Genomic DNA, 20944 nt, shown 5'->3' on the forward strand with positions numbered 1-20944 from the left:
TTCCCCGGGACGTGCTGCGGGCCGGTGCTCGCCCGGCCCAGCTCCCCGAGGGCTCTGGGTGGGAGGTCCTGGGCCCGGGCTTTCAGATCCGTGTGCCCCCGGGCCCTGGCCCCTTCTCCAGCCGGCTGGGAGCGGGTGCGGGGAGGTGCTCGGGGCATCCCCGTCACACCGTCGGTCTGCCGGGCCCGAGGGAGTTCCTTGTGCCGGGCAGGCTGAGGGCAGGACGGCACAACGTGCCCCTGTGCTCCCTCCAGCTGAGGACAGCCCTTCTCGGGGTGCTCCTCGCCCTCTCCCAGCTCTGCGCAGGAGCTCCTGGCCTGCTCCCAACAGGCTGCGCGGCGCCGCACGAGTCGGGAGAGGAAGACCTCGATGACAGGACGTGAGGCAGGTGCTGCGGAGCACCTTTTGTATTTCCCCACGTCACTGCAAGGGAGCAGGGAGCCGCTGAGAAGCCTGCGGCCTCCGGCATTGCTTTATATACTGTGTAACGCACGGTGCAGGTGCCTGACAAAGATGGGCACCCTGAGTTAGTGACAGCACTGTCGTTTCCTGCTCTCCTTTCTCCTTTGCAGAGAGGGTAGTGAAATGTGGTGTGGAGCTGGAAGGGCATCTGGTGGGCTCTGGTGGGAGAGGAGCTCTGTGGAGTCAGCAGTAGGTAGGCCATTAACCTTCGGTTCTGTCAGCACCGCAGCTGGGAAGAGTGGAGAAGGTCTCGGTTGAGAAGGTCCTGGGGAGATACATGCAGGTCCACGAGGGAGGGGGTTGTGCACAGAAGGGTCACGGTTTTTGCTATCAATCACTGAATGTTCTCACTGAGCTCTCTTAAGGATCTTCCTGTTTCCCCCCTCTTCTAATTGGAATGTAGAAAATTGTTCTAACTGAGCAGAGAATCCAGCTTGCTAAGGGCAGTCTAGGTAAGGCTTGTTCTTCAGTGCAGTACTCGTGGAGCAGGGTGGCTCCTGTCCATCTTCTGCACCCGAGACTTTGGAAGATGACCGCAGGCGTTGCCCACTCCAGGATCCTTGGTGGCAACGGTCTCTGAGATGGGAGGAGTGTGAAGGAGTTCACCTTCTGTCAAATTGGTTTCATCAGTGCTAGTGAATGTGAGAACTAGAATAGAAATGAAAGGGAAGAAAGCAACAAGTACGTGTCATTGTGCAGTCATGAGGCAAGAGGCGAGGAAGACTCGAGCGCAGAGAGGAACTGAACATCAGAAAGAGCATGGGAAGAGATGAAGAAGTCCAGAGGAGAGAGCAAGAGAGACACAGAGCCTCTCGCTTGTCCTTCTTATGGATCTTGTACCACAAGACTTTTGTTTTATGATCTTCCGGCAGCAAATATCCCGCTGATGTTGCTGTTTCTCCATGTGGGTCAGCTCCCAGATGAGACCTCAGGTGGTGGAGAAAAGCTCCAGCAAAGACCCTTTCCTCCAGGAGACGCACGTGGCTGGGCTGTGCGTGCCCAGCACGGGGAGTGCAGGGGAGACCCTTGGTGTGGAGAGGTGCAGCCAAAGCCGAGTGTCCAGGACTCTGCCCTCTCCCTGGCAGAGATGCCCATGGGGCTCTGGGAGCACACCCGCCATGTGGGGAGGTGCGGGATCAGCCCGGGGGTACACCAGCGTTCCCAAATTCTCAGCATTTTGACCTGGGAGCATCCTGCGGGACAGGCTCTGACGTCCTCTTCTGCTCCTCAGTAGGATACTGCTCCCCAGACTGTTTTGGGGAGGGCTATGGTGGCGGGCCCCCATCCCACGTGCTTAGTTTGGGCTCCGTCATCTCAGGAAACGGGGAGAAAACAGAGATGGGAGGAAGGGGGCAGAGAAAATGGGAGGAGATAGATGGTGAGGGGGGGTCACATAACGTGGGGATGTGGGGGTGCTGCCTTTGGAGGAGGGAGCGTGTCAGGTCCAGCTTCAAAACGGGGCGGGGGGGTGATTACTGGAAATGCTGACAGGAAACTAAAGGGGAGGAAGCGGCAGGTGGGAGCAGGTTTTGCTCTGAGCACCAAAGAGGAAGAGCCATGGTGGGCAGCGGAGAGCCTGCGGGGAGCAGCAGAAATGGCACCCTTGCACGTCGGGGACACAAAGGGGTCTGAGCCCGTTGCCTGTGCTGCCCGTGTCCCTTCAGTGGCAGGGGTGACATGAGCCGTGGCTGGCCCAGTTGATGTGGCTCTGGGGAGGGAGGGACATCCCTCCAGCCAGAGGTGGCAGGGGGATGTGGGGGGCCTCCTGGAGCACCCCATTCCCACAGGGCAGGAGCCAGGACCTGGGTGCTCGTGGCCAGAGCTGTGTCAGGGAGCTCAGTCCCACCTGGCTGGGGCTTGTACATCCCACGTCTGAGCAACCAGAAAGCTCTGACCAAGTCCATCCCCACGTCAAACCGCAGCTGTCCTCCCCACCTGAGCTCAGCTAGCATGCTGGCTGGGGCAGGCATCGCCCCATCGCCCTGCCGTGACAGCAGCATCGCTTTCCGCAAGGGATCCGTTCCCTGGTGTAAAACAAAAAGGACTCGGGTGGCGCGGGGAGGCGGCGCTGTAGGAAATGGGGGAAGCCCTTTCCCCTGCACCCGCCCGGCTGGGGCCGTGGAGCTACTGGGCTGTGACCTAAAATACGGGGCAATGGCCATCAGCGGTGCTTGGCTGTGTTATTTGGGTCTATCTCAGGGCCGAGAGCACGTGGCTGGGATGAAACCGCAGGAGGAATCAAACAGCGAGGAGAGGAGATAAAAATCAGGCTGAAGCAAGAGAAGAAGAGAGGGGAAGCCTGCGAGTGCAGAGGGAACTGCCTGGCCGAGTGGCGAGGAGGTGAGCTCCCGGCAGGCCTGCAGCTTGCCCCGGCTGGGCAGTGACCCTCGTGCTGTGGGGAGAGACGGGAGCCTCCCAGCCGATCCCGCCGGGCGCCCAGCATCGTTGCCGCGAGGCTGTCGGGAAGACGTCATGGAGGTCTGGCTGGCTGGTGGCTTTCTGCCCCTGCTGCTTCTTGCCTGGCTGCCTGCTGGTGAGTCCCCCTGTGCCCTCGCCTCTGCTCTGAACTTCTACACATACGCCTGCAGGAGGTTTGGGATGTGGCTGCTGCTTTTTCCTCTCCTCTTGTAGCATTTAACCCCCCGCCTCCTGCACCAGCACCTCGCCACGTGCCTTGCAGAGGGGTCCCCCCGGGATTGCCTGTGCCCAGGCTGTGGGCTCTGCCCATGGGGACCCGATTTCAGGAACCAGCATCGCCTTCAGGAGCAGCAGGGAGAGAAAACAGGGTGTGGGGGAAAGGAAACAGAGATGTTTATGAGCCTGATGACTGTGACAGGGGTCAGCTTCACGTGGAGGGTGTGGATATTCCTTAACATCAACCCAACCCTCCATAGCTGGGTTTGTTGTTTTTTTTCTTGGCAGGACTCACTTGCCAGATTTCAGCCCCAGTTGATGAGTTGGTAGGGTTAGATCTTGTCTTGCAGTGCCTGCTCCAGACAGACTCGAGCAGCACCGCCGGGGAGGTGAAGGGGTTCAATACTTCCCAAAACAATGGAAAAAAGCAGAACAAAGGTGGTGTGGAGAGGAATAAGGGTTCTACCCAGCTCATCTTCACCAGCGTGAACGAAGCACATACAGGATCGTGCACATGCAGAATGGAGAACACAATGAACGTGCCCGACAGCAGATGTAAATGGAACAAGCACGTTACGAGACCTGAGCTCACCACCACCCATGGGAGCAGAAAGAAAAGACTGAGGAAGGGAGAGGAGAGAGGGAAGAGAGGGAGGACTCTGCTGAGAAGGTGTGAAGTGACTTCAGCTCAGAGCCTCAGGAGCAATTCTGAAGTCCTCCAGAGTGAGCATTAGGGGATGGGATGAAGCCAGAGAGGCTGCGGGGAGGGTCTACTCTGTTTTCTTTGCTTCTCTAGGGATGACCATTTCCCCACAGCTAGCCCCCCAATCCCACCTCACGCTCCATGAAAAGATGGAGCCTGAGCCTGTGGCCTCAGTGGCATGTCCTGCTCGGGTGCCAGAAAACCCTTCTGCCTAGGTTGCAGGAGGAGGAAGTGTCTTCCCCCTGATCCTCCCTGATTTTCAGTCCGTTCAGAGACAGAGAAGTGCTTGTGTGCTGCACAGCATTGGGTGGCACTAATCAACCTGCAACATTTCAATGTTCAACGTCGAGGAACATTTGGCAGGTGGATTTGGAAAAGAGCATCAGCTGCTGGAGGAAAGGACAGTTACTTCACCGTGTCTTTCATGGGTGACACGTGCCAGTGGGATGTGACACCTGGAAGGTCATATACGTGACTTATATTTCACTTATCACTTATATTTTTGTTTCCTCCAGGGACAGCCATCCATCCAGAAGAGTCAGTCATCTCCATGGAGTGCAGGGTCAAGATTTGTTTAGAGAATCTCAAGGTATATATGAAGTGCTACGAACCTGCACATCTGGAGAAGAGTGAAACCAACACCATGGCTCTGGAAATAGATTGTACCAATCTCATCAGTCTCAGCATTTGTGCAGCCAAGATGGGAAACTGCGGGTGTGGGGCGTACGTCACAGGAATGAACTCGACAGACTCTGGAAATGGCACGCAATGGACAATTCCCTGTAAGTGGCACTGCTTCTGTTTTCCTGGGGGCGATGAGCGGGCAGAGAAGGATGCTACAACAAACACTCCCCCCGAAAGCATCCTGGGCCCTGGAGGGGCTGACCCAGCACGGCCCTCTTGGCAGATGCATCCCACCATGGAGCTGCTTGGCCATCAGGTCCTTGAGACAGGACCCGCCGCGTGCTCCAGCTACGGCACATCAGCCGAATGCTGAGATGGCTGGAGCTGCGGTGGCAGGAGCAGGACGGCTCGGGCTGTGAGGTCCAGGTCCCTGCCCCAAAGCAGAGCGGGGAGCAGGGTGTCCTCTGCCTCAGGGCAGTCCCTCACTTATGTTTCTGTCTTCTGCCTCCGTGATAGCTCTGTCTGTAGGATTCAACTTCCCCCTGTGTACCACCTTCGGCTTAGTGCTTGGGACACTTCTTTACATGCCAATAATTGGCCTTCTGCTGTGGCAGTGCAGAAAGAACAGAAAAGGTAAGGCTGAGCCCGCGCCAAACCTCCGTCTCCTGTGGGAACTGGATGGCATCTCCTCCTCACCCACTGATCTGGACAAGCCCAGACCTGGGAGATGTCCATCTTCAACATCCCACTGCTCCTGCTCGCTGCTGCACGAGTCTGTCCTCCAGGACAAGCTGTCCCGGGGTGGGAAGAAGGTTCACCCCCTCCCTTCCCTCTGGCCAGCTGCTGGTGAGAGCCACGTTATGGCACAAGCCGTGATGCAAGTGAAACAGGTCTTGCACATCATCGCGTTTCCAGAAGTGTCCAGAGCTCTTCTCCAGACCCTCCAAGGGCTTTTAAATCTTGCCAACCCCTCCTGCCCCTTGGCCATCTTCAGAGCCAGCCAGCCAGCCAGCCAGCCACAGAGCCCCGTCCTCTCCCGCAACAAAAGCGGGACCAATGCAGATGTTTTCTTCATTTAAAATAATGATCATTGTCATTATTTTAATTAAACTTCCTTTCCTTTTCCAGGAAAGCTTGCAAGCAGGCAAGTGGTGGAGGGGAACCAGCTCAGCATGGTAAGCCGGGGAGGGCCTCACACGTACTGTTTCCTTCTCCCTGTAAAAAAAAAAAAAGCACTGGCTGTTGAATACCCATTTAAAGGATTTCCAAGTAAAATCAGCTTCGCTTTCTGAAAAGACAGTCTTAAAAACTTAGTAATTCCTAATAAATAGGGGCTTATGAGCTACTGAATAGGTGGCACCTCTGAGCAAGTTGGATAATGCTTGTGCAGTGGAAAATAGTTGTGCCGGTGGAAAACTATTAGTAGGGGAGATGCAGAAGTGAAAGCCAGGGCTCTACTCATTGCTCTCTCCCTGCAGGCAGCCCCGGTGACAGGGACTGAGGACCTGACCTATGCCAACCTGAAGTTTGAAAAGAAAGGGACAAAATCCACCTCCTCCGATGTCATTTACACCCAGATCAAACCACCTCGACAAAAGCAGAGCAGAGAGGACACTGGTGCTGCTGACGCAGGGGTGGATGCCTCCCCCAAGGCAGAGGGCAAATGAGGGAGAAGGGAAGGATGAGCAGCTTGTTCTGTGCCTGTTGGGGTCATCATCCCTGAGAACTAGGCGTTAGCTCGTACAGAAGTGCAATCTGGGCAACAAAAGCCACCTATTTACTCCCAAATGGCTGCACCACGGTGTGTTACGTTCCCCTGGAAGAAGCCATCTCCTGGGCGAGGACAGGGCTCTTCCAGATGGTTTTCCACTCACCTTCCCGCAGCCCCAAGCACAGCCAAGCCTCCGCAACTCCTTTCACAGTCTCCGGTCACCGACAGGCTCCTCTAGCAACTTGCTCCGTGTTTCAGCCATGTCACCGTGCACCACATAGCCACCATGGTCCAGGAAGCACTTGCTGTCCCAGACTTGCTGGGTGGGGTGACCGTGAGAAGCTCCTCTCAGTGCTGGGAAAGTCCTGGAGCAATTTTCTGGATTTTCTCTGGAGCAGGCACCTGCTGTGACCTGGGTTGACCTTGCTCTGGTTCACTCTCTTGAAACACAAGGATGGAAAGGCATTGTTTGCTTCACAGAGGCGCAACACAGGGCCTGCTGCAGTGATCTACGCGGATCTGCTTCGTACCAGGAGTGGACGGGTGTCCTCATGCATGTAGAGCTTTCCTGTAATTTGGAAAAAAAAAAAAAAAAAAAGAAAAAAGAAAATAAAAGGTGATGGTTTTGCCCTCAGTGTTTCCAGGTCTGCACTGCTGATTTCAGCTGAAGTCCAGCAGGAATAGTCACCAAGCCCTGGAGACTTTCTGTTTTCCCCACTTAGTCCAGTTTCAGAGCAGCTACTGGTGGGAGACATCCCTAAAGCAGTGGTGGTGGAGCTCCTGGTGTCCTGGGGGCAGAGCTCAGGTCACGCATGGCCAGGAAGACACAGACAAGGGCTACAGAAAGGGAAAAATTAGGGAAAAAAATCCCAAATATTTAGGGGGAGCAACCAGTGGAAAAGGGGGTGAGATGTGAGGGTCAAAGTGTTGAACCGGGGAGGCTCATAGAGGCATCAAGGTTGCTGGGGAATGCTGCCCAGGGATGCAGAGCAGAACCAGGCTCCACCAAACTGCAGGACATCCTCACGAGCCTCCTCCTAGGTACCTGCAACCATGGAGGAGGAGCAGCAGCAGGTGGAGGAGGATCCCTAGGGTGCCCCAGCTTGGAAAGGGAAGGCCTAAGTTAAACGGGCAGGTACGAAATGCAGCCAAAACCTCAGCAGCATCTCCTGAAGGAGCTGGAGGAGGAACCGGGGTTTGAAGGAGATGTGCTAGGTCTCCTCCTGACTGCAGAAAGGAAGCAAGGTGAAGGATCTCCAGAATGTCTCACGGCCCATCGCTCCTTGGGGGCTGTTTCCAACCTACGTACCTTGAGGTCCATGGGATTTGGCTTAGGGCAGACACTGCTCAGCCACAGCTCCCACCCTGTCCTCATGGCAGGGGGCCCCATCGCTTGTCCTTGGGTGGGATGCAAGGGCAGCCATCCTGCACCCTCCTGACGTGGTGCTGGGGCAGCCAGCGAGGCTGGGGTGGGGCAGAAGTCCAACAAGGGATCAGTGGGGGGTCTGCTGGCCACCTTTTGGTCAACAGCGGGCTGAATACGAGCCAGCAGTGTGCCCAGGTGGCCAAGAAGGCCAACAGCACCCTGGCTTGTATCAGGAATGGTGTGGCCAGCAGGACCAGGGCAGTGACTGTCCCCCTGTACTCAGCACTGGTGAGGCCACACCTCGAGTGCTGCATTCAGCTTTGGGCCCATCACTACCAGAAGGACATTGAGGTGCTGGAGCGTGTCCAGAGAAGGGCAACCAAGTGGTGAAGGGTCTGGAGCACAAGTCTGATGGGAGCAGCTGAGGGAGCTGGGGTTGTTTAGCCTGGAGAAGAGGAGGCTGAGGGGAGACCTGATGGCTCTCTGCAACTCCCTGAAAGGAGGGTGTAGCCAGGTGGGGGTCGGTGTCTTCTCCCAAGTAACAAGCGACAGGACAAGAGGAAACGGCCTCAAGTTGTGCCAGGGAAGGTTTAGATTGGAGATTAGGAAAAATGTCTTCACCCAAAGGGTTGTCAAGCCCTGGACCAGGCTGCCCAGGGAAGTGGTGGAGTCCCCGTCCCTGGAGGGATTTCAAAGACGTGTAGATGTGGTGCTTGGGGACATGGGTTAGTGGTGGGCTTGGCAGTGCCAGGGTTACAGTTCTACACGATGATCTGAAGGGTCTTTTCCAACCAAAACAATTCTATGATTCTATATAGCCAGGCTGGGTGGCACTTGGGCTGGCCCAGCACAGCCCTTCTCATGTTTCTACAGCATGAAATGACCAATGTTATTATTTTAAGGAAAAAAAACATTTTAAAAAGCCAACTTCAACTAAAAAGGACTGCTCCTGACTCCAAAAAGAGCTAAGCAGAACACCTGGGACTTGTATTGAAAGCCTTGGCAGCCGGTTATGCTTTGCAGAGGCAAGAGGGGAAGCTTCAGAGGAGGCAAATCCAGCTACAGAGTTCTTCAGCATCCCACTGGACAAAAAAAGAAGGCCACAAGGGTAAGGAAAAACACAAAGGACATCAGCGGAATGACACGATCACTGAATTGCAGAGGGAAAATCAGAAAGCTAAGGTACAAAACAAGTTAACTTGCAGCAGTTACACAAGCGAGCAAGAGGTGAAGAAACGCAGCCGGGGCTGCTTAAGGAACTAGCTGAGATAACATCTCGAGATCTCGGGGGCTTTTGCAAGTGCAGGCAGCAAGGGTGAGGGCAGCGGCTTTGTCCATTGGCTATTTTTAAAAAGGTGAAGCGGCTATGGCCAGAGCTGAGCCTCCAAATTTCAGTTCTCAGAAAGATGCTATCACAAGCAGTTAAGCAAGTGTGTGACGATAAAGTGGTAATGAAAGGTTTGGGGTTCTCCTTACCCCAAACATGTACGTGCCACCTCTGCACAGAGGGGTCCCCATCGTCCCCGTGTGCACTCAAGGCAGGTGGGCAAGATGTCTGTGATGGGTTTCTATGCCAGGAGCACGGAGGTTGTCCTTGCTGTCCCACAAGCTCTGCTCGCTGCAGAGCCTGAGTCAGGCAGAGAAACAGAAGTGAAAGTGCTGCTTTCCCCAGTTTGGGTTTTTTTAGGGCAGAATTGCAGCAGCAGGCCTGGTTCCTACATGGTCCTCAGCCAAACCTCCTGCAGAAAGGGCTCAGCAGAACACAAAGTCTTGAGCAAAGCTGCAGCTGTGCCAGAGCACACAGGAGAGGCTTGGCCTCCACCACGCTCCCTGCCTGGCAGAACAGCAGCAGGAATCCACGTGGGAAAGGATAGGGATGTGACCCACATCACAGTGAGAAAACCCAGAAAGAACAAAGGGGAAAAAAAAAAAAAGCCAAGGAGCAGAAGAGGAGGAATGGGAAAGGATGGGGATGCTTGTTCAACAACAAGCTCTCCACGACCAGCAGTGTGCCCTCGTGGCCAAGGCGGCCAATGGTTCCTGGGGTACATTCAGAAGAGCGTGACCAGCAGGTCGAGGGAGGTTCTCCTCCCCCTCTGCTCTGCCCTGGTGAGGCCACATCTGGAGTTCTGTGTCCAGGTCTGGGCTCCCCAGTTCCAGACAGACAGGGAACTGCTGGGGAGAGTCCAGCCGAGGGCTGTGAGGATGAGGAGGGGCCTGGAGCATCTCTGGTATGAGGAAAGGCTGAGAGAGCTGGGGCTGGTTAGTCTGGGGAAGAGAAGGCTGAGAGGGGATCTCATCAACACTTATCAATATCTAAAGGGTGGGTGTCTAGAGGAAGGGGCCAGACTCTTCTCAATGGTGCCCAGTGACAGGACAAGGGGCAACGGGCACAAACTGGAGCACAGGAAGTTCCATCTGAACATGAGGAAAAACTTCTTTCCTCTGAGGGTGACCGAGCCCTGGGACAGGCTGCCCAGAGAGGTGGTGGAGTCTCCTTCTCTGGAGAGATTCCAAACCCACCTGGACGCCATCCTGTGTGACCTGCTGTGGGTGATGCTGCTCTAGCAGGGGGCTGGACGAGATGATCTCCAGAGGTCCCTGCCAACCCCGACCAGTCTGTGAATCTGTGTGAGGGGGGTGGTGGGGAGGACTGGAGTATACTTGGATGGCGTGAAAAAGAGACAGAGGCCAGCAAAGAGAAAACAGAAGACAATTAAGGAAAGAAGAACAGAAAGAGAGAGGTAGAAGGAAGTGGAGAAAGAGGAGAAGAGGGACCAGAAGAGTCAGAAAGGGAAGACACCGAGGGAGGAAAATGGCTCAGGCTGAGGAAGGCACTGACCTCACTTTGCTGTAGGAGAAAAGAGTGGTTAATTCGTTGGGTGATTGATCATATTTTTGCTGATAAATTCAGTGAAGCTCTGAGAGGTGGCCAGGCCAGGCACAAGTGTTACCGCTCAAATGGCAATAACAACTTTCCAAACAGAAATGCTGTTTAGAAAGCCGACGTTGGTTTATTCAGCGCTGGGTGCATGGGGGATCTCTCCTCCTAACACGCACACCTAGCCTTTAATCCCTTACACGTTTATACCCTTAGCTTACAAAATCATTACAAAATTACATTTACATCACATAGTTACCTTATTGTGATGGGTAAAAAGTTTTCTCGCTTTGATTTAAAGCTATATGCTTAGAGAAATTCAGAGAGCATGCCCAGTGAGGGGTGCTCATACCTCGGAGGCGGGTAGCTTTTCGAATGGAGGTGTGTTTTGGTATTATAATTAGATTATAACAAACAAAGTTCAGTCAAAGGACATGATTTTGACAGAAAATGAAATATTACTTGTACCCACTGCCAGCTACGTACTTTATCTATTCTATTGTCCATGTCAGGCTGGGGCTATACAATGGACCTAATTGGCAGCCACAAATTGGTTAGCAACATCAAACGAAACACGGTCGCTCAACCATCGCCACACCGTTCTGCTCAGAATGTTCCCTTCCCATCACCATGATTACCCACTCGGTTACACAAGGAGAGGGTTACTGCCTGCTCTGCAGAGGGTACACATCCCTCCCGTTCTCGCAGAGCATCTCCTTCTCATCCAGGAGACCCAGTTTCTCCAGCAAGGAACGTTACCAGCAGGCATCTCGTTTATTTAAGAGCAAAGTAGCACACGTAAAGCAAGCTGCAAAGATGCAGAGGAAAGTTTCCTGGTCTTCAATGGGCCACCAATGTGGCCGTGCTTTTCCCAGCAGGAGGAAAAGCAGCTGCTCTAATTCAAGGGGAGGAAAGCAAGCGTGCACGCGCAGACAGTGCTCGAGTCCACGGCTCTTCGTGCCTCCCCAAGTCGAAGCCATGCAAGGGGACATCCTGGGGTGCAAGCGTGGAGCCAGGGGTAGATGGCGCTGGGGTGCTTCTCCATGAACGGCTCCATAAAGCATCTCCTGAACTGGCTCCAGGGTAAAGAGAGACATTCAAAGGACACTAAAAGAGGCAGGAGAAGGGCGAAAAGCGCTGCTGATCTCATCTGTCAAGAGGACCAAGAGGAACGGACGGTCAGTCCCGCGATGCAGTATTTGGCCTGCGCCACAAAGGGCTGCAGCTCACAGCCCCTGGAAAACCGGGGCAATTCACCCTGTTTCCGTTTTATTGCTGGGGAGGTTTGGAGGAGCATCCCTAATTACTTTAATCCCCCCTTTTTTGTAAATTAGACCATTTCTGTGTCCTCAAGACGAGGCTCACCAGGACCGGTTCCAGTGGTGCTGGGAGGAGAAGCCGACGGCACTGGGCTGTGCTGCGTGCTGGCGCCCGCAGAGCTGGCGGGACGAGGACCAGGCGATCCTGAGCAGGTGCAGCCGCTGGAGGGAGGCAGTGGAGCAGGAAAAGCTGGCAAAAAACCCCCTTGGACATGGCTGGAGATGGGAAACAGCTTCTCCAGAGCAAACTGGGTGGGAGAGGCACATCCACCCGCCCTGCACCAGGACCTCGCCTGGCCCCCTGTAACTCCTCCTGCTTACAACCCAGTTGCGCTCAGGACCTGCATTCATCACGTAGGCCGGTTTTTTGCGCTTCTGCTGGAAAAATCCTACGTCTGTTGTCTTTGTGCTATGCAAACGGAAACAGGGCGAGGTGAGGGAATTCCTACAGCAACAGTCCTGGACCAAATCCCACGCCCTTGGCTCCTCTCGTCTAGATGTCACAGCCCCAAATCCCATCCTGACGCAGGTGGGATCCCCCAGGCTGCCCCAGCCCCTGGCTCGGGGAAGGAACAACAGGGAGGATGAGGCTGCCAGCGAGGGAAGAGGGGTGTGACTTACAGCCACCAAGAAGGGGACGGAGCAGATGCTGCAATGCCGCGAAACGCTCCCCGAGGCAGCGTTGCAGAAGGGATGCTTTCAGAGGGCGATGGATGATACAATCCCTCAAAACAAACCCAAAACCACCTGACCGATGCTTCAAAACCATCACACAAAGAGATCTCACAAGAAAAAGCACGTGGTAGGAGACAAAGGAGCAAGTCCACAAGGGGAAGGATGGAAGACAGGCAACGGCCGGATCCAGTAAGGTCTCGGGGGTCTGGCCTGAGGCAGCAGGTGTGCAAAAGCCCCGTTCCAGCACACACACTGCTGCACAGCTCACCCTGTGCCACAGATCAGTGTGAGTTTTAGTCCTTTCTGCTCTCAGCAGTTTGAGATGTGAGCGTGCAGGTCATCCTGCACTCCCCACGGGCTGTACCTGGTGCTGTGTGTCCAACCCGGGTTGTTCGGAGAGAGGGTGGCGTGAGCTGCCTGGAGCAAGGAGCTCAGAGGCACACGGGAACAGGTCAGCTACTGAGAGAAAAATCAAAGCTTCACTGGAAATGAAGTTACAGTGACTTTGCTCTGCTGCAGGGCACGTTTAAAGCGTCTGCTGGAGACCCTATAGAATCACCCTGTCACAGAGCTGGCTCAACAGCACATCAGGACCTGAACCACGTCTGCTGAGTTCAGTTAATTCTCCTTCAGTTTGTTCTTTCAGCCCCCTTCCCACCATCCCAGCTGCAAGGGAGGGAGGTGCAGAGCTCTTCTCCCTGGGACCCAGGGACAGGACACGTGGGAATGGCTCAAAGCTGCACCAGGGACGTTCAGACTGGATGTGAGGAAAGATTTCTCTCCTGAGCAGGTAGTCAAACCCTGGAACAGGCTGCCTGAGAGGCGGTGGGTGCCCCAAGCCTGTCAGGGTTTAGGAGGCATTTGGACAGTGCCCTTAACAACGTGCTTTAAGTTTTGTCAGCCCTGAAGTGGTTGGACAGCTGGACCAGATGATCACTGTAGGTCCACTATTCTATTCCAGGCACAGGCTCAACACGCTCACCCCCCGGGACAGGGCCCACCCTCCCAGGAACAGGGCGGCTGGACATAAGGGCTAGGGGTGGAAGGAGGGGAGGGCAGGCAAGGCGGCTGGAGGCTGTAATGGAGAAAGGGAAAGGGGCTAAAAGGATAAATACTCCTCAAAACCAGCCCGACAGGAGCATATTCCCACCCAGCTGATGCTCCACTGCCAAACTGTCACCCTTTGAGGGCCTCTCACGCAGCAAGAGCGAGTAACACTAACAAGATTATACAGCCTTAACCATCATTAACTGAACTCAGCACTATCTGAAAAGTGCTTCCCCTGCTTGTTTAAATTCCAGTTAAGTGAATCATTGTAAAACAAAAGCTTCTGCTGCTGCCTCCTCCCTCTCTTATCTTATTTACTCCTGAAAGGAAAGCAGAGTTCAGGTTAAGGGCTGCCTTTATCAGGGACCTTTCACATGGAGATGTGCAGAGATCTGATTTTCTGCTACCAGTGAGGCTGGAAAAAGCAATAAACCCCCCAAAAAACCCCCATTTCTTTAGAACACAAGATGGGAGCACTAACAGGTTGGTTGGACAGGAGGTCTGTCTCAAGATTCCTGTCTCCTTGGGAGTTGTTCTTGCTCATGACAGAGGCAGGGATGTGGGAGGAGGCTGAGGTCTGGGAAAGCCGTGCTCTCACCACAGGGCAGCCGTCACTATACATACCCGCTCTCGGAGGTCTCCGTTGCCGCCAGTCCCGCACGGTCCCCAGTAAGTACCGAGTAGTACACAGCTCACACTGTAGCGCCTGCCCCTTGATCCACACTTTGCACACCTCAAGGACACCCTCCTTTCTCTCCCTGCATGCCACCTTCTCCTTAACCAGGAGAAAGCTTCTTTCTGAAACCTAGACCAAATAGAAAAGTTAATCTAGGCAGCTTGATTCTGTTCTTTCCAGTGGGCATCAGGTATCTGAGTCGTATTTTCAGCAGAACAATTTATAGAGAACTCCAAGATGCAACCCAACATTTAAACAGTTCCAGAAATCACTGAGAGGCTGAGTAAAAGGACAGACGTGCTTAGAATGCCACTAATACCAGTCTTAAACGCTTTACTATCGGTCACTTTTATTTCAAGAACAGAACAGCCTTTCGTCCCAGCTCCCTCCGAAAGTTTAGAGCGTAACTCAGGTAGCACAACAACAAACAGTCACATCCCACAGAGCAAGAGCTCCCAACAAAGCAATCCCCGTTGAGACACTGGCTTTGGATTTTCCTCCTCTCCCTCCCTGGGTGAGAAGCCAGCCTGGCACAGAACGTGAACAGCTCCCTTATCCTGCACCTGCACAGGTGCTTCACTAGCAGAAATTATGCAAATAAATAGTCAGTATCTCATGGAGCGGGAGCAGATGGTGACCACAGATCATCTAGAAATTAATTTATTGCTATCTTCTTACTTACTGGACGCTGCAGGTAGCTCACTTGGTAACCACCGAGAGGCGACAGTCTCAGATTGCTCTTGTGTTACCAGCTCACATTGGACAGAGAGGTGTGGGAGGACAACTCAGATCTTGTTTACTCTGCTGCCTGCCTTAAGGGCAGGGGTTTGCTCAGGGGGACTGAATCTTTGTCATTTTGATGAAAATAGGTGGGGGCAGGGGATGTCATGGGCTGGGCTCCTGAAACACTCACAAATTCATCATGCCTGCTAGACTTCATCAAGGCATTCAGGTGCGCTGCTAAGAGTACATACTGCTAAGTGTACTCACTGCTCCTGACCTGCAACGGGAGTTGCTAAGCCACCTTCCCGTGGTAAGGAACTGGCAGGTTCCAATTTCAGAGAGCAGGAGCCTAGTGCCACCTGAGCGCTGAGCTGATTCATCAGGGAAAATCAGGGCAAATTAGAGCTGTACCATGGGCATGGGGAAGTACCGGCCCTGCCGTCAGCATGAGGTCAACCTGACACTTGATTCTACTTCCCTCTGCTGGTGGGACATGCTGTGACGGCCAGCGTCCCAGGATCAAGCCAAGCCAGCTAAAACATGAAGTCTAACACGTACGAGACCGCTTGTCACCAAAGATTATCAGGTAGCCCCAGGTTGATTACAAGTGATGAGCTCACAGCACTGTCAGTTGCCAGTGTCCCTCCCCACAAGGGGTATTGGCCAGAGAGCATGAGTTTGAGAGGATGAGGAGGGCTGCAGGAAGAACCTCAGACTGATGGAAAAGCAGAGGAGTCCTTTGTGGGACATCCAGAGACATCTTTGTTAGGCATCATGCAGCTGGTTCTCTTTCAGGAGAATCTTCTCCCCAGGCTTGAAGGCAGGCATCCCCAGGTAAGGGCAGCTGGCACAGCGGAACGCATCTCCCAGGTAGCACTGGCAAGAGAAAGAAAAGCAATCACGCACAACCTTCATTTCTCTCCCCCCCGTAATACGTTTCTTCCAGCTTAAGAGATGACACGCTCCTCAGCGTGTGTCAGCACAGAAACCCCTGTCAACACAGGTCTGGTTAGCGTGGTTAGCAGAGCTGGCAGGGCACTGCACTCATGTGGCAGCAATGAGTTTCCTCCCCACCTTGTGCTCGGGCACAGCTGCACGGTGGGCTCGGGCAGCCCCCTAACCACCACCAGGCCCCCCGCACTCCCAGGAGGTGATCTTCCCCGAGCAGATCACTAGTTAGTGCACGGGCAGGGAGGTAAAGGTCTGCTGCTCGCTCTGGCTCCTACGAGGGCAGCACTTGCGCTGGAACAGGCAGCACGCGCTGGTACGGAGCACGCAGGTGCAGGGCAACAGGCTGAAGGTCTGCAGAAGCTGCACAAGCAGTAAGCCAGCTCAGGGAGCAGTCACTAGAGAACACGGTTCTTCGACACAAATCACGTAATGCAAAGCAGAGTGTAGAAACAAAAATGACTATTTACATTTCCACAGGCAGATTTGGGCTGTGAGCTCTTCTTCTGTTCCAGCTCTTCAGCCAGGCCACATGTGCTGCAGAAAAATAAAGAAGTCACTTGCACCTTTCTGCTTGTGAGTCACCAACACTTGCTCCAGCCCTACTCACACGCAACAGCCCTTGCTCTGTCGCACAACACAGCTGACTTCAGGGCTCTCACACTCTTCACTTTGTTCTTCAACACCAGTTTGTACAATAAGTGTTGAAACACACTCCTCAAGTTTAAACTGAGTGGGAAATGAAACCACAGCACTTGCTATGTGTGCTATTTCTCCTTGAAATCTGAGAAACCAGGATTTCAGTCAAGGCTACGCAAACAGTGTCACCACCTTCAAGAACACTGTTCATCATATCAGTGTTGGTAATTTGTAGCACTTTTGGTGTGGCTAGTCAATTCTCACTGTATTTGGATTTACATTCAAATAGTTGAGATAAGAAAGGATGTGAACCAAGAGAATTACGCTCTGAGGAATAGCAAAGTGCCGACAATCTTTTAAAAATCTATCCAACTCTAAGGGTTTATTTAATATTACAGTTAAAAGGTCCACCGATATGCTAATCCCAGCACTGACCAGTTCTTGCAGGCTTTCTTTTTGCCCATTTCTTTGCAGGATGGGGCTCTGAGGGACGATGGATCTGGCTTTTTCAAATCCTCTGAATCCAACAGCTCATCAGAGTCCAGAAGATCCTGAAAACATACCATGGAGGACAACATGCAGGAAAACTGATTTGGCAGTAGGGAATGACATGGCTGTTGCATTCAAAGAAACAGTGCCATCTGGAGCACCAGCACTAAAGTGCTGCCCCTGTGCCCTCATCCACATCTCCACTGCCCTCACCACACCTCTGGGCTCTCAAGATCTCACATTGTAGATGAGATATTTTGCCCTGGGGATGCTTTTCTACCTCTTAAGTTGTAAAGCTTCCCAAGAGGCATAACTGAAGCTATTTAGAGGACGAAAGAAGAGGAGAAGGAACAGCAGCAAAGCCTCACAAACAAAACCACATACCATCTCTTCATCGTTCATATCATTGGCAGAGAGCGTCCACAGCTTGGCAGCGGCTGGGTCCACAGAGGGTTTTCCTGGAGCCAAAACAAAGGAAGAAATAGTAGTTACTCCAGCCTTTGCCCCATCTTCTCCCAAAAAAGAGTTCTAACAACTCTGGAAAGCCCCACTTCACAGGTTTTCACTGCAGTACTCCCTGCCCCAGAGCTGTCTCCCTATTCCAAGGGATGCTTGTCACCCAAGACGCAGGCAATCCAGGTTTTGGCGTGCACCACTCCTTACCTGAAGGACCAGGTTTCTTGGCAAAGGCAAGTTTGAGCTGACTTGAGGATCCCACTTCAAAATTGGGTTTCCTGCCTTCTATCTGAACAATGAGAAGGTCATGGCCTTGGTAACCTAAATGCTCTCGGACCGACTGGGCCTCCTCTGGGGTCAACGCTTCCTTTTGCAGCTGCAAGGTAAGATTTTAGGTTAACCTCACGTAGAACCCCTTACTTCACCACCCAGTCCAGTCTTCCAGTGAACACAGACAATCGGTATTTTCAATCCTAAAGAAAAACACTATCTTTGCAGCAACTAAACTTTGTGGTAGGCAGTGTCCATACACACTTCCAGTAAACCAGGGTAGCTAAATAATCTTGTCACCCAGCAAGTCCCCAGGAATCGCCACCTACATGTCACGGTAACTGCACAAGGGAGTTTCTGGAAGCGGTTATTACATACGTACCTCCTTCACTTCCACCAACCCAGAGAGAGTCAGAGCTGTAGGGAGTTTGGCTGCTGTCTTGATTCTGCTGTTGTTTCCTGGAAGACACAAAAGCAGGAAAGTAGGAAGAGGGAAGAACAAGGAGAGGTCGCTGAGAAACCTGGCAGAGCAAGAGCTTTAGAAGGAAGTACTCAAAATGCTTTCAAATTGGGCCCTTTCCAGTTGACAGCAGGAACAAACCAGAAAGAGCTTGTTCATTAAAAGAACAGCCTGGGGTCACAAAGCTGTTCTAGCTCCAGATCTGTTCTATATGTGCCAAAACCTTCCTCAACCCAATTAACACCCATCAAAAAAAGGCAAAAAACCCCACCCCAAAACCCAAACAACGAAATCTCCCGAAACATTTTCACATATTAAAGTGAACAACTCATGAAATTTTCAAAACATGGACTCCTAAATGACCATTACATTCAGAAATGTAACGCTCAAGAGCCTTGTTCTCATAGGCAAAAGCTATTACTGTCACTGTTTAATCAAAAACTCACTACAGGCTTATTCACCTGGGCACAGGATTGTGCTGAACAGAATCTGTTCTCCCTCTCTCTAGTCCCACTTGCACTTTATTCCAAGTCCACCAAATTCCAGGAAAAAAAGAAACCTCATCTTGTCCAGACTTTGCATGTTCTTTGTTCTGTCTCAGAAGCGTTCCCCCCTGCTCCTAAGGTACCACTTGGACCACAGAGCCACTGCCAGCTTCAAATCTTCCCCATCTGAAGGCGTTTCTGCTGCCGATTACACCACCATAAATTGTGCCAACAGAAACATCGTCAGCAGAGATGCTTTGGTTCTTATCAGGTGGCATATTATTTCCTGCTTCCATCCCGAACCAGCTCCCTATGCCAGCAAGGTTTGAATGCGGGTCAAGCATAAGACAGAGAAATAGTCTTGTGTTTGCCTCCCTGTGCGTTCCTCTGGCTGTCCCATGGCAGGTGGCTTTACTCTTAAAACTTAGACCAAATACTTCTACCTTTTCTGGATAACTATTTATCAGCTGGCTTCTACGACAGCCTCTCCTGGCATTTGTCACCTGTTTTTAAAATCACTTCAGAAGCTCCTCAGAAACACAACATCTGCACCTATTTAACATTACACACCCTAGGAGAAGGGCAGTGTCCACTGAGCTTTTCAGCATAATTTAGGAACAAGCCTATCCAGCACTTTTGATAGAAGGAGAGCAACTGCAAACATCTCTGACAGCTATCAGCTTAAACACAGGACAGAAACCTCACTATGCAGGTTAGTGTGTCAGGAGAATTAAAGTCTCTGAACGTCAGTCAGTGCTCCTGTCCTTTCCATTTCAGCCTAATCCTTGCAAGAATTGCTGTGCTGCCACGAAAGCAAGGCTGATGCAGATTCTCTCACCTGATTCTGTAACCACTGGTTCTTTCAGGAGGACACGGCCCCCCGGCTTAAGTATGCGAGCTATTTCTGCCAGTACCTCCGCGCTGTGCTGTGCGGTACTGCCTGGTACCACGCCAGAGAGAATTACATCAAAACTGGACTCCCTGTGAGCCGCTGAAAAGAAAGAGAGAGGAAGATGGTACAACTTTACACATATACATACACAGCTTTGCTTAATACATCAGTTTTGCCTCCCTCCTCATCTCTCACGCTTGTGTACAACAGCCATAACTAATTAAAAACACCAGTCCCAGGAAGCATGACCAGGGTATATCACTTTCTTTGCTGTACCGCCAGCGGCACGAGTTAGCAGTAGGTGCTACTGTTGTTCTGAATTCTGACTTACAAACCAGGGGAAATGTCAGCTCGCACCACAGAAGCGCCCACTCCCTTTAAACAAAACAGTGGAAAAATTAAGCTCATTCTTACATTGAGATAGCTGGTTAATGTTTTCCACAGAGACACGATTATCAGCTCCTACCAGCACCTGAATTTTATCCACCAAATCCTTCAGAGCTTCAACTGGCGAGGAGCTATCCCAGATGATGGCCACGCGCTGGCCTGGTGCGACTCCGTACTCCCCCATTTCCGCAGCAGCAGCAAACCTGACAGCAGCAGAGAGAGGAATGGGCAGGGGGGAGAGAGAGAGGATGCATAAGTGTCAGGCACAGCATGAACCTCTGTGGACTGTGACTTGATCAGAGAGCATTGACTTGTTTTAATAAATGGGGATTATTTTCTGGAGACAGGCAGTACGGAGTTCCCACAAGCTGAGTGCTAACATGACGTTAAGAAATAGCTACACTTATGGGCATCATTCAGTTTCTCTCCAGTTCAGAGACTAGTTTTGCAGGGAGACTCCAAGCCATGCTTAAAACAACCAAAAAACAAAACATCCAACAAAAAACCTTACCTGCTTTCCTTAAAGACTTGAATAGAGACATACACAGGATTTCTGGATTTCCAGGCTAGTGACAACTATTTGACACTAAACACTGCCTTGTCTCTCCTATTCAGGACATGACCTAGCAGAGTTTGCTTCCGCAGCACATGAGAAGGAAAAAAAGAAGTAACTTTCGGCATTCCCAGCATTCCAGATTGAGGCTCTTTCAACTCTTGTCATTGGTGGCTCTGGGTGAGCAGTTACACCGAGTGGGGAGGGGAACAGCACGTGCAGTGAAGTGACGGTCTTGAGAAACCTGTCTGCACTAATATTTTATAAAAGATTGCATTCTTGACAGAGTTCGAAGAAAATCTGCGCTATAGAAGTGTCACAATAGTACCACACCATCACCGGTACTCACAGCAGCACCGCTACTGAACCAGATTACCCAGCCTCTTTCACTCTACTCATCCAATGCAAACCTATTTTCCCTCTAGTTTAATACAAGCCCAAAGAACAGAGCATCGGTGTATCTTCAATTAGCTGCAAGCCACACAACTGCTTCATGCGAGCCTGTTGTAAGCAAGGTCTTTACCAGAAATCATTACTTGGCGCA

General features: G+C 52.3%; 2 protein-coding genes across 6 annotated transcripts in view; one reads left to right on the forward strand and one right to left on the reverse strand.

Annotated features, from left to right (window-relative positions):
• The first annotated feature begins 1559 nt into the window (after positions 1–1559).
• LOC142603724 (uncharacterized) lies at positions 1560–6757 on the forward strand. Of its 4 annotated transcripts, XM_075765738.1 has the most exons (7): positions 1560–1692; positions 2662–2995; positions 3385–3819; positions 4315–4581; positions 4940–5056; positions 5552–5598; positions 5902–6757. In XM_075765738.1, exons 2-7 carry the CDS (start codon positions 2935–2937, stop codon positions 6088–6090), a joined length of 1116 nt encoding a protein of 371 aa, XP_075621853.1. In that variant the 5' UTR covers positions 1560–1692; positions 2662–2934; the 3' UTR covers positions 6091–6757. The 4 variants fall into 4 exon arrangements, with proteins under 4 accessions (XP_075621853.1, XP_075621852.1, XP_075621854.1 ...); XM_075765737.1 differs by having other exon boundaries at positions 1560–2995; XM_075765739.1 differs by having other exon boundaries at positions 1560–2802.
• Positions 6758–14430: 7673 nt separating this feature from the next.
• CIAPIN1 (cytokine induced apoptosis inhibitor 1) overlaps positions 14431–20944 on the reverse strand; it is a 37620-nt gene continuing 31106 nt past the window's right edge. For both annotated transcript variants that reach the window (XM_075765920.1, XM_075765919.1), the window contains exons 2-9: positions 19875–20050; positions 19407–19559; positions 18006–18082; positions 17561–17729; positions 17282–17355; positions 16844–16959; positions 16240–16306; positions 14431–15697 (exon numbers count right to left, since the gene is read on the reverse strand). In XM_075765920.1, coding sequence (XP_075622035.1) covers positions 15587–15697; positions 16240–16306; positions 16844–16959; positions 17282–17355; positions 17561–17729; positions 18006–18082; positions 19407–19559; positions 19875–20031 — 924 coding nt within the window. In that variant the 5' untranslated portion in view covers positions 20032–20050 and the 3' untranslated portion in view covers positions 14431–15586. The remainder of the gene's footprint in view (positions 15698–16239; positions 16307–16843; positions 16960–17281; positions 17356–17560; positions 17730–18005; positions 18083–19406; positions 19560–19874; positions 20051–20944) is intronic.

This window comes from Balearica regulorum, chromosome 13, assembly GCF_011004875.1.
Source record: "Balearica regulorum gibbericeps isolate bBalReg1 chromosome 13, bBalReg1.pri, whole genome shotgun sequence".
In the NCBI taxonomy this organism is placed as follows: Eukaryota; Metazoa; Chordata; class Aves; order Gruiformes; family Gruidae; genus Balearica; species Balearica regulorum.

Excerpts from the sequence above, each read along its gene's own strand:
- LOC142603724 (XM_075765737.1), top strand. The coding sequence starts at position 2,935 with ATGGAGGTCTGGCTGGCTGGTGGCTTTCTGCCCCTGCTGCTTCTTGCC. Across the intron at positions 3,820-4,314 it reads CAATTCTGAAGTCCTCCAGA|GGACAGCCATCCATCCAGAA; the intron begins GTGAGCATTAGG and ends TGTTTCCTCCAG. Across the intron at positions 5,057-5,551 it reads GTGCAGAAAGAACAGAAAAG|GAAAGCTTGCAAGCAGGCAA; the intron begins GTAAGGCTGAGC and ends TTCCTTTTCCAG.